The 13,512-nt window shown below is 37.3% G+C and overlaps 1 protein-coding gene across 1 annotated transcript in view; it reads right to left on the bottom strand.

The window, feature by feature from the left end:
• The window catches only part of LOC150102520 (uncharacterized), a 125,095-nt gene that overhangs the window by 56,322 nt on the left and 55,261 nt on the right, over window positions 1-13,512 (bottom strand). Inside the window, exon 4 of the mRNA XM_090398852.1 lies at window positions 10,876-11,109. Within this exon, the coding sequence (XP_090254978.1) occupies window positions 10,876-11,109 (234 nt within the window). The remainder of the gene's footprint in view (window positions 1-10,875; window positions 11,110-13,512) is intronic.

The following is a 13,512-nucleotide window of genomic DNA, read 5'->3' as shown; positions in this document are numbered from 1 at the left end:
AACAGTGTAAGGACAGCAATATCATTCCGAATTGCATCAGGCTAAAAAGAAAATTCAACTCAACAAAGGCGCAATGAATATACTTCCGCATGGAGAAAGCACTACTCAGAGAACAGAATCAAGCCACCAGAAAGAACCTAGATGCTACACAAAACCAGCTACTAAAGGAAAAAATGGAACTTTCAAGCTACATAAACAGAGATATCTGGATAATCCTGGAAAAGATTACTACCAACAACAGCGAACCACATCCTCCAAACAAAGAAAGAAAACCTAATTTCGAAATTCCAAAAAATAAAAGATCGATAGAACCAGCCGCCATATTCAATTTCTCCACAGTGAACAATAACAACCAACCAGAAGCAGAAACAACAGGAGCCACCAATCGCCTACAGGTAACAGTAACATATTTCACCTATCAAACCATGCTTTAAACAAAGACGAAATCTCGATACTTAACAAAGGTTTAAATTACGCAATAGCACCCAAATCGATAAACAAACTTGAATTTATCTGTAATATTGAAAGAGGACTAAGATTCATCCCAAATAACATAGCAGAAAAAATACGTTTAGAAACCGCCAAAATTTCAAATCATAACAAAACAATAACAAGCAACTTAACTAAACATGAAATAACAGCGATAAAATCACTAAAGTGAAATCCAAACATCTTAATCACCAAAGCAGATAAAGGAAGTGCCACCGTTATTTTAAACCGAACCACTTATGTGGAAAAAATGAATCTGCTGGTCTCGGACAATAACACTTACCAATTAATTAACTACAACCCAATCAATAGAATTAAAAAGAAAACAGAGAATCTACTTATGTCAATTACCACATGGCCTGAAGATACGGTCACAAAACTAATTCTGCACTATGCTCGTTCCCCGAGAATTTACGGTGTACTGAAAATTCACAAAGAAAACACACCGCCTAAGGCCTATTGTCGAAGGGATAGATAGCCCGACTTATCACTTAGCCAAAAAATTAGCAGCAACATTAAAGGAGTTGGTAGGGCATTCCCCCTCTTATATCAAAAACACACAACACTTCATAAACATCATCAAAGACATTACATTAGAGAAAGATGATTATTAGTCAGTTTTGATGTCTCTACCCTTTTTATGAATGTCCCAATCAATGACACGATCCTTCTTTTACAGAACAAATTCCCTCCAGATATCACGGCACTCTTTGTGCATTTATTACGTTCTGGTTATTTTGTATGGTAAAACGCTTTCTACCTACAAAAAGAAGGCATAGCCATGGGCTCACCATTATCCCCCCTTCCCCATTGCTAACTTTTATATGGAACATTTTGAGCACCTTGCTTTAGATTCCTCCCCTTTAAAACCCAAAGTCTGGCTTAGATACAGTGACGATGTTTTCGCGATCTGGTCTCATGGCTGTCAGACACTAGATACATTCCTTAGCCACCTAAACAAACAACACAAACGCATACAGTTCACTATTGAGATTGAAAAACAGAACACGCTTCCATTTCTAGATACACTTGTCACACATCTTCCTACGGGCAATCTTTCCTTCACTGTTTACCGGAAACCGACACATACTGGCCAATCTATACACATAAACTCCTACCACCACTCAACACAAAAACTAGGTATCATCAATACTTTAAAAAACAGGGCTATGAGGATTTGCTCCAGTGAACAGGTGCTGAAAGACGAATTTAAAGTGATCAGCAATACTTTCCAAAAAAATGGGTACAGCCAAAACACTATTAACAAAATTCTCTACAAGACCTCCATAAAAAACAAAGACAAACCAGATTACAATAAAACTATAACCATTCCCTACATTAGAGGGACATCAGACAAAATAAACAGAGTACTACAAAAATATAACCTCAAAGCCACCTTTAAACCTCCTGCAAATTTAAAAAGCTTACTCAACTCATGCAAAGACCCACTCCTTCCACTGGCCCACTCTGGAGTATACCATATCTATTGCATCTGTAACATACCATATATAGGAGAAACAGGATGCACAATTCCCATCAGACAAAAAGAACATAAACAACACATTAAATATAATAATTATGGTTAAGCTGGCCTTTCTGATCATGCCCTGAACAACCTACACGGAATTGACTGGAAAAGCACTAGTTGTCTACATCACACCAAAAGATGGTATGAACTCAAATTTAAGGAAGCCTGTGAGATCGTTATCAACCACCCCAATCTGAACAATAATGATGGTCTAAAATCCCATACATATGGAAGGAATATATTCGTCCCACGAATCCTTCCTCTCTAAGAACAACTATAAACAGGACTGTAGAAAATCCAGGATTCTAAATCAAAAATAACAATTGTAATACTAAAAATAGGACATCACTGTTACTGAAAAAAAAAACTATCTATAAGAAAGAATGTTTATTTAAATTCTAGCTTGATGTGATTTTTTTTTTTTTTCACTAGAGGTCATGCCAGTAAAATAACATGATCAAATCTTTGTTTCTCTAGCTTACAGTTTGTAATGCAACGCAGCTTGTATAGTATAATTGTGTATGCTCCAGACGATGATCTTGATATGAAGATCGAAACATCAAGATAATAATATTATTTATAACACATAAATGAAGGTTTATTTTCTTGATTATGAGAATTAATAATAATATTTTTGGTTTACAGATCAAGTGTTGATCAATTTTATTAACTTAACCAACTAGTTTTGCCATACTTTAACTGGTGGCTTCTTCAGGGCACTTACATATAGGCTGAAACAATCTAACAATTATATGTAACTATAAAACTGACACGAATAACTGTAAAAAACTGACTAGAATAATTACAAATAAAATAGTATCGAACGTGCGTGAAACACGTATAGCGTGTACAAGTTTAGCTGGCTGTTGCTAAGGAACTTTCTGTAGTTTGTATTAAAGTTCATTTGTTTTGTTTTTAGGGATTTGATTAGGGTTTTCCATATCTCTGGGAGTATTAGGCCTTGATTTCTGTTAAGGTTGACAGTAGAACGGGCAACTGTGGCTGCTTCTTTGAAAATTCTTGAATGGTAATCTTCCTCCAAGTAAGATTACAGGAAGGCGATGGGGAGCACACTCTCACCTTCATGTGCTGACCTCTTTATGGAAGACTTAGAAAATAAAATCCTATCCCAAATTATTCCCAAACCTAAAACTTGGTTCAGATATGTGGATATCTTCATCATGTGGAACAACAACAAAGATGATGTACATGATTTTCTCAAAAAGATCAACTCCTTCCATCATTCTATTAAATTTACTCTGGAACTTGAAAGAGAAAAACAACTACTGTTTTTAGACATCTTAATCAAAAAACAAATTGATGGCAATATAAATCTATCAGTGTACAGAAAACCAACCAATACAGGTCGCTACCTACATTTCTGCTCCTCTCACATAAACTCAGCATTGTACACATTATTATTATTATTATTATTCAGGCCTCCAAGGAGTCAAAAGACTCATCGAGGGAGGTCCTTCCTAAGACATAAAGTCTGTCAAGACTCATCGAGGGGAGGTCCCCCCCTGAGAAACACAAAGTTTATCATACCACTCTTTAAAGTCACTGACCGTTCTCGCTCCCACCACTCCATCAGGCAATGCATTCCACAGCTCAACCACCCTCCACACAAAGAAACCACTCCTTACCCTCTTGCTCACAGTTTCCTTTCGTAACTTCCAGGGATGGCCTCTTGTCATCACTCCTTCCCGCTGATCAACCAAGCGAAAGAACTCCCCAGTGTCAACCCTGTAACCACCTCTCAACAGTTTAAAAGTCTCAATCATATCACCTCTCCTTCTTCTATCTGCCAAACTCTGCAGTCCACATTCTCTCAGCCGATCCTCATAACTATCCTTGTACAGTCCTGAAACCATCTTTGTCATCCGTCTTTGTATCCTTTCCACAGTTAATTTATCCCCTTCAAATCTTGGGGACCAAATCTGAGAACAATAGTCCAAGTGTGGTCTGATCAGAGACTTATACAACGGAATGATAACCCTCTTATCTCTGCAGGTCAGTGTCCTTCTCATAATAGCAGCAATCCTCTGTGTTACCTTCACCACCTTTGCAATATGTCCCCTAAACTTCAGGTTTCTATCAATCATCAACCCCAGATCTCTTGTCTCCCCTACTTCCTCCAGTATAACTCCTCCCATAGAGTATGCAGCATCCCATCGATGTTTCCCAAACCTCAAGACCTTACATTTTGTTGCATTAAACTGATACCCCCATTCATTTGCCCATCTATCTAGCTTATTTAAATCCTCTTGCAGGGCTACCACATCTGCGCTATTACTAATAATCCTTCCCAGCTTCGCATCATCCGCAAACAACTGAATATCCTCCTGCAATCCACTGGCTATGTCATTGATATAAAGGTTAAACAATATAGGTCCTGGTACTGAGCCCTGTGGGACCCCACTTGTAACCCTCTGCCTCCTGGAAACTGCTCCACCATACACAACTCTCTGATACCTATCAGACAGCCAATCTTGAATCCAGTTGACCAATCTGACATCCAGACCCATGTGCTGCAACTTAAATATCAGCTTATCATGTGGCACCCTGTCAAATGCCTTCGCCAAGTCTAAGAAAATTGCAGTATATGCCTTTCCCTCATCTAATGCTCTTGTAACTTTATTATAAAAGGCTAGCATATTGCTAAAACAAGAGCGTCCTTTCACAAATGCATGTTGATTCTCACAGATAACATTACCCTCATCTGCCCAATGCTGTACACGGTCCCTCACTACTTTCTCCAAGATCTTAACAACTACTGATGACACACAGACTGGCCTATAATTAGACACTTCCAGTCTGTTACCACCCTTATGCAATGGCACTATCTTACCTTCCTTCCATTCCCTGGGCACCTTTGCCAAAGCCAGACTTTCATTGTAAAGCCACGTTAAAGGTATTGTCAATTCGCTAGCACATTCTCTCAAAACTCGTGGCGAAATACCATCCAGTCCCACAGCTTTACTGACATCCAGAGTACTCAGTATCTGAAACACACTCTCCTCCTGTACCTCCAGACCTCGTACCAGTCCTATCCCTCTAGCATTAAAACTGACTCCTCTAGGATGAAATACTCCAATAAAGTGTTCATTGAACAATTCCACTATGTCCTCTGCATCAGTCACTCTATTCCCATTTTTATCCCACAATATCATTCTTCCACAGTCATTTCTCCTCCTACTGGCCACATAGCTAAAAAATTCCCTAGGATTTTCTTTGGATCTTAGGGCCAATCTCCTCTCATATTCCAGTTTCGCTTTCCTTACCACACGAGTCACTCTTCTGGCCTGTGTCTTATATTCTTCACCCATCCTCTCTTCACCTGTCTCCTTATATCTCTTCCATAGCCTCTTTTTCGCATGCAGTTCCTGTTTAATGTTGTTTGTCATCCACTTTACTCCAAATTGCGTCCTCTTCTTCACTCGTGGTATACAACTTACCATTGCTGATAACAAATATTCTTTCACAATTTCCCATGCACTGGTGATATCCCGGCCGTCCAATTCCTCCCTCCATGAAACTTCCCGAAGTTGACGTCTAAGACTATTATAATCACCTGCCTTATAATTCCACATAAGTTCCAGAAGAAAGCGATTCGCATCACAACAGACAACGAGCCCCTTCAAAATTCTTTAACTTGAATGGCTATCCAAGTTAACAATAACTTGGATAGCCATTCAAGTACAGATTGTTAACAACAATCTGTACTTGAATGGCTATCCAAGAAGACTAGTCAATAAAGTCCTTTTCACTGAACCACCACAAAGAAAACAAGAAGAGATTCAATATATAAAAACTATTGCAATTCCGTTTGTAAGTGGCATCTCCTACAAGCTCGCCAGCCTCCTCAAACAACACAATAACATTTAAACCAATAGAATCTATTCGTAAACTACTAAGATCTCCAAAAGACAACCACTCTTTCTATAAATATGCTGGAATTTATAATATTCCATGCTCGTGTGGCTCTAGTTACATCGGACAGACTTCGAGAAGCCTTGAAATCAGGCAAAAAGAGCACATTGACTATGTCAAAAACAACAGACAGGACATTTCTGGCCTATCGTCTCATTTCCTACAACTAACCATGTCATCGAGTGGGACAAAAGTTGTTCACCTTACTTAGAGGAAGATTACCATTCAAGAATTTTCAAAGAATCAGCCACAGTCGCCCGCTCTACTGTCAACCTTAACAGAAATCAAGGCCTAATACTCCCAGAGATATGGAAAATCCTAATCAAATCCCTAAAAACAAAAGAAATGAACTTTAATACAAACTACAGAAAGTTCCTTAGCAACAGCTAGCTAATCTTGTACACGCGATACGTGTTTCACGCATGTTCGATACTATTTTATTTGTAATTATTCTAGTCAGTTTTTTACAGTTATTCGTGTCAGTTTTATAGTTACACATAATAGTGAGATTGTTTCAGCCTATATTTAAGTGCCCTGAAGACGCCAACAGTTAAAGTGTGGCGAAACTAGTTTGTTAAGTTAATTAATAATAAGTTAATAAAATTAATAAAATTTCATTAACATAATAAAATTAAGTTAATAAAATGATTAACACTTGATTTGTAAACCAAAAATCTTATTATTAATTATTTATAACATGGTTATAAAATTCATAATTTATAAAATGAATGCTTATCACCGTGTAACATTAAAAGAAAGGATGATGGGAGGAATCTTTATATGTTTTTTTTCAAAGGAAGGTGAGTTAGCTGATTTCATATAGAAATAGCAGGGATTTTTCTCCCGAAACAGAATACAGATAAATCAGCCTTCAGGACACATGCAATTTACAGATGAAAAAAATACTACTGATGGAGCTGGGCAGTAGATGGTGTTAGTGCAGGTGATGGAGACGGATGGAAGTGGTAAAGACAGAGAGTTATAGAGTAGGTGCCCTCCCTCGATGAGTATTTCGACTCCTTGGAAGTGTCACTAAATAAATAAATAAATAATAAATGTGAGTTTCTTACAGACTCACTCTAGCCACTTTTTCACAGACATTCTATTTCTGTTTTATACCTCTATTTTACAGGTATTTTCATGGGCCCTTTCTTCCAGTTGTTCTAAACACATATCAAAAAGATTCCTTTTTTCTTCTTGACCATCTGTCCATACATGGTGCATCCAGCAGAGAGAGAGAGAGAGAGAGAGAGAGAGAGAGAGAGAGAGAGAGAGAGAGAGAGAGTGTGTGTGTGTGTGTGTGTGTGTGTGTGTGTGTGTGTGTGTGTGTGTGTGTGTGTGTGTGTGTGTGTGTCTATCTGTCTGTGAACAAGTGGTCAAGTTTTGTAACCTTTCTTATGTAGGATTGATATACTACATAAAAATTCGAAATAGTTTTTCACAGACAAACTGAAGAAACTGCTATGGCTAGTTTCGTTTCTCCTGCATGAGCAGATCACTTCATGAACATGTGGAAGGTTAACTTTTCAGTACCATATTCCTTAGTTTAGAAGAGCCTCATATAGCTTCATGGTTCCATACAGACAAAAACTTTTGATGCTTGCTAAGAGCAAATGGTTCTACTATTGCTCTTTAATTTCAAAACCCAATTCGACAATGCCAGTGTGAAAATTCCCAACTCCCATAATCAGAAAACTTTTTTGTAACAAGGCACATTCCAAAGGAGTGTAAAGAGGATAAAAGTGTTCCACTTTAATGGTGATACAACCGAGGCTACATATTACACAGGCTAATCTGTGTGTCTGGAATACAGTAAAGATATTGGAGAGGTTGACAAGAACTAGGATAAAGAACTGGGTTGAATAACATCAGTGTTCTCTGTGATGGATAGCATGTTATTGTTGTTGAAAGGAAATCATGTTTCATCTATTTATTTATGTACTTCAACAAGGTGTCCACAGGGTTAGCCGAGTGGTTACATGCTCTGCAATCATATGCCTGGGAAAGAAGTGTCCTGCGTTCGATTCTCATTGCTGACGTGAGGAGCTAAGGATTGTTCTCAGACATAGCCAAGTCAGCCGGTCTTGAGCATGGACTGCAGGGTTTTTCTCCCCAGTTTATCTGGGATTTTTCCTCCCGCAAAGTAGGCAAACCGGTCTTAAGAACACAACGCTTCACAGACAATTACACATGGTTGTGAGCATGGGAGTAACGACCCTACCTCGTAGTGAGTTATGAAACCCAAAAACGGGAGGCCAAGGCCCTACATGGGGCTGTGGTGCCAAAGAAGAAGACTCCAAGAAGGTAAAGAATGCATTGGACAAGGGTGATATAAGTACACAGTAGTATACTTGGATTTTGCAAAACCCTTCAATAGATTGCCACATGACAATTTAGTTAATTAATTGGGACAGACAAGGTAGGATACTAGATCACTATGTTTCATATACATCATCCAACAGGAATGAGAGAATTGCTGGCCTCACACAGTCTTTCTTTAATATAGCAATTTACTCATTCCTATTGGATTTCATAACTGAAACATGATAAAAAAAAATATGCAGTAAACCTACAAGAAGTCAAAAAGACTCGTTGTTTCACTGCTGCAAAAAATTCATCGAATTGTGCCATTCAGTGTTTCCACACTCACTCCTTTTTCTCCTCACTCCTTTGCTCACACCCTACAGTTTCTACAGATAGCTCCTTGTTCTATGTCTCTCCAGCCTGTGAAAAATCTCTTATATGTTAAATTGGTAACAACCCCCTTATCAACTTATGCATCTCAATCATATCCTATTTCTCATATTCAGGAGGCTCTTCAAATGACACTCCTTCACATCCTCAAACTCCACATTCTACAGACACCACATTCTCTGATGCTTTCCAATATATCTTCATCCCTTATGAAAACCAGGTGACCAGATGTGTGCAATGCAATCCATATGAGGCATTGGTTTCAATACAGGTTTTAGGTTAATTAGGATTGATAAAAAGCAAAAACAATGAATTTTGCTCTTTTTGTTAAAAAAAATGTGATCATTTCATTCATAGTGTCTCATGTCTGATACATTATTTCCTTTAACAATATATTTTATCAGACACAAGTACTAATAATAGTGTCTCATTTTTCCAGTATCAATTTACCAGTCAAAGGATTCACCTTGTTAAAATTTCTTTCTGGAATTGTCTGTTAATGCATTCCAAGTGCCAAATTTTGCAGAAACTTCTCCAGTCTTTGTTCTTAAACTTGCTCCTTCTCATTCTCTTATTACAGCAGTACTGATGCTCTCTTTGTTACCTGTCAGTCTCTCATGAATCCTCTCTATGTAGGAAGTGAGAAGTTATTAATGGCTGCCATGCCATTGTTAGCAAAAGGAGAATGTCTTTGCTATCAACAGCATATCCTGTTCATAGCAATTGCAAATTCAGATGAATCAGCTTGTTGCAATTTGTATAACTGATGATTTCAAGCAGAAAGCAGGTACACATTTAAATTTTTGAATCGTGTTCTAAGGGGTCATGTGGTAGCACTCAACAGGATAAAAGGCAAAAGGAATCTTTTGCCTTTCTACAATTCACTTAGTGAATTGTAGAAATTCACTTTCTACAATTCACTAAGTGAATTGTGTTTGAAGAAAGCTCTTTTAGTGAAGGAATAAAATTGCAAACTTGGATGTTTTATAATGTCTCAAAGACATCTTTTCTAGATGATTTCATGGAGGAAAGAATTATTGGAAAGCTTGAAGAAAGCCACAGAATTACTGATATTACCAGAGTTTTGGAATCTCACATAGCATTGTATCCAGGCTCTGGGCAGTGTTTCACACCAATGGAATGTATCCCAGATGTTTGCTAAGAGGTACCCTCGCTCTACCATGGTGCATGAAGACAGAGATTTGGTTATAACAGCAAAACGTAATCAACACACCATGGCAGGTCAACATGCACGTTGGCTCTTTCAAGCACAGGTACACAGATATCTCAACAAACTGTGACACTAGTGGTGTGTAGGCTTACACACCACTAGTAGGCCTGTAGCCTGCAACTCTTTATCCACAGCTCATCATTGGACAAGACACCAATGGGCTAATGTACTCTTTACAGATGAGAGTCATTTTAGTTTCTCCTCCGATTCTAGACAACATCCGATCTGTTGTGAAAGTGGTATTGCTTACCATTGTGAGAATGTTCTTGAAAGGGATAGATACAGTGATGCTGAGGTCATGATGTGGGGAGGCATTATGCTTAATGGATGCCCCAAGCTACAAGTGCTGGAAAAAAGAGACTATAACTGTTGAACAATATTGTAACATACTTCTTCAACATCATATTGAGCTGTTCCATGGTGCTGTAGATGAATAATTCATTTTTATGGATGACAATGCCAAATAATGTCATACACGAGCAGATATTTCTGGAGACTGAGGATATTAATCGAGTCAAGTAGCCAGCATGCTCCCTAGATTTCAACCCCATTGAACACATTTGGGACACAACAGGGAGATGGACTGCTGCTCATAAAACAAACAAGGCCTTATCCTTGCTCTGAAGGAGGAGTAGGCCAGTTTGTCTCAAGAATTGCTGAATAACTTGGTGTTAAGCACTGTATGAAGTTGTGAGATCTACATTGCAGTTCAAGGCAGATATATTCTATACAGAAATGCTATATTCTAGATATATATATATATATATATATATATATTCTATACAGTTATCTAATAAGTATATTTAATTTAAAATACTTTATATTTTTCTTTAATCATAACTCTCGGTTTCTAATTAAACAAGTGGAAAGTGCCAAGTTATGAAACCAAAACTGATAAAAATTTAATGCACAAAAACAATTGATAAAAAGATTCATGATTGTAAATTATGAGTATTTTTACGATACAATACAATATGGCAATAAAGGTTTAATGCCCAACCATTTGAAAGTAATCCATCTTGTAAGGTGATGTATCCTGGGAACAAGAAGCAAATGTGGAAACTTTACTAATAGACTGTTTTGGGAATGGACTGTTATTCTGAAAGTCTATGTCTGGAACTTCATGATCATTTTCTGAAGCTTCATCTCTAATGTGCTGTAATTTAAAGTTAGCAATTGCTAATTTCCACAGTTTATTACTTATTATTTGTTGTACTTCATGAAAGTTTGTTGTCTGTAAACAGAAAATGAAGATAGTCAATAAAAACTAAAAAAATATAAAACAGACTAGAGTCTTTTATCTAGTAATTATGTTGTCTAGTAATTCAAATTATTCCCAAGAAGATGGTTTAGCAACACCCTAAAGATTCATTACATACCTATAAATTGTCAACTAGTAAGCCAGCTTCCTTTCTTTCTTGCTCTCAGCATTTATTATAAATAACCTAAAGAGACTAATGCCATTTGAAGAATAATAAACTTCAATTTAATGCACTTTTTTGTTATATTAATTCCAAATACGAAGGTGTGAAATGTATATCATACCACATCAGTGCTATGCAGGTAAAATTTTAATGTTAAGAAAGTGTTAAATAGTAGAGGAACATAATGAAAGCAATGGACCCACTAAAAGAGAGTACCTGTTTTCAGTCCATTTGCATGGCCTTGACAGTTTCGCTTCTACTTCACCATACTTGGACTCCTTCCTGGCAGAGAGTAAGTGGCAGCAGGATTATTCTCTAGGTGATCTATCCTTAGTGCATTATTGTTAGATTTGGTTGTGTACTATCTAGGGGCTAGCCTGTGGAATTGTTTTATTGCTGTATGTTTGGGGTCTTTACATTGTGTGGGTGTATTCAGCATGCATGCCCATAGAACTGCTACCCCACACCATATATAAGAAGAATGTTGGGGGGGGGGGGAAGGAAATAACCAGAGACCTTGCTGTGGGAACCAAACCTAGTAACAGCCAGTTCAGGTTCTCAATAGCAGTATAGCAATGGTTGTGTTTCACCAACCAATGGAAGCTGACTACCACCTGGGTGTTGTGTTGGCAACACAACACACAACACCCCCCACCCCCTCAATAAAGTATGCATTTGTGGCAGTAATACTCACCAGGATATCATCTAGGTGGTATTTTTCCCCTAGAAATTCAAATTTTTCATCTCATAAAACAGGCAAATTGCAGACACCATGCAGTTAACAGACAAAAATACTGTATAGCTGTGCAGATGATTTGTGCAGTGTTCCATAGTGTAGTGTAAAGTGGCTTTCTGCAATGAGTCCTGGGATGCCATGGAGATGTCATAATAATAATATCTGGAGTATACACAAAGGATGCAGGCTTATTCATTGAAACAGAATTCAGTAAAGTTTTTTGTTTTAGAAAGAAAGCAGAATAATGAGAGACACTGGATTAGGTATAAGATTTAAAAAAAAAAAAAAAATTGTCCTATCTGTACAATACTTTAACAATAGGACAAAATTAGAAGGGTGAAAGAAAACATGGCAGAAAAGAAATAGAATTTATGCAATTATTAAGAGAAAATTACCTAAAACAGAATGGTGGAAAAGAACCAATGTTTGAAAATGATGGCTCTGATACCATCTGGTGATGGTATCAAAATCATCCAAGTGTCAAAATCATCCACTCTACCCCCTTCAAATGAGTTAAGTATCCTGACGGGGGTAGAGCGGATGATTTTGACACTTGGGAACCATTTGTAGCAGTGTCACAGCATAAAGAACTGCAAGGGAAAGATGTTTATGTATGGGAAATGTCCATTTCCCATACAAAAGTTTCAGTAAAATGGAATCAAATTGCATACCAGGGTCAGGTGAATAAATCAGGTTGAAGTTAAATGGGATATCATCATTAAGAAGAGGGTGAAAAAAAGGTGAAAGGAATATAAGGAGAAATGTGATCAACAAACTCACTAAAGCATACGCACAAAAAAGGTTTGATTGATCAATTGATTTATGATTTATTAGTGCAAGGACAGCAAAGGTCATACTTTGCCAAGGAAAGGTGACCAACATGACAAGGAAGGCAAATTTAGATTAGCCAAGCAGGTGAAACAAAAACCCACAGTTATAATACATTTAGTTTAATCCTTTATCCCAGTGAGAGCAAACAAAGTTTGCACCTGAAAATTTTCAGGTGCAAACTTTGTTTGCTCTCACTGGGATAAAAGATTAAACTAAATTTATTATAGTCTAACCTAGTGAAAAATAAACTTTCAAAAACCCACAGTTCTTTTGCTGTGGCAAGTAAAAAGAAAAATGATTATGGAAAAATAATTTAAGGAATTCACATGGAGGCAGAACAACAGAAACAAAAGAAATAGTTGAATTACTGAACTGATGCTTTGTGGGGATGCATTTCTTCAATTCTTCAATCTATCCTCATGGGAAGCTCAGATTATTACAAAAATCTTGATGCAAATATGACCTTGGGATTAGATGAGAGAGAGAGGTCTATGTGATATGAAATATATTCATTGACTAGGTTTTTTAACTGAAGTTTCAGCATCTGTAGAATCCCAAGGGAGTGGGAAAAGAGCAAGATAGTTCCTACAAGGTAGGTTCCAAAAGTTTTCCACCTGACATACAAAATTTTCATCAATTTTAAAAT

The sequence above is a fragment of the Typopeltis vanoorti genome, chromosome 10 (assembly GCF_054136105.1).
Source record: "Typopeltis vanoorti isolate ZY-2024b chromosome 10, IOZ_Tvanoo_1.0, whole genome shotgun sequence".
Lineage (NCBI taxonomy): Eukaryota > Metazoa > Arthropoda > Arachnida > Uropygi > Thelyphonidae > Typopeltis > Typopeltis vanoorti.
Note: the sequence above shows the minus strand (reverse complement) of the source record. Positions and strands in the feature narration are given on the sequence as shown.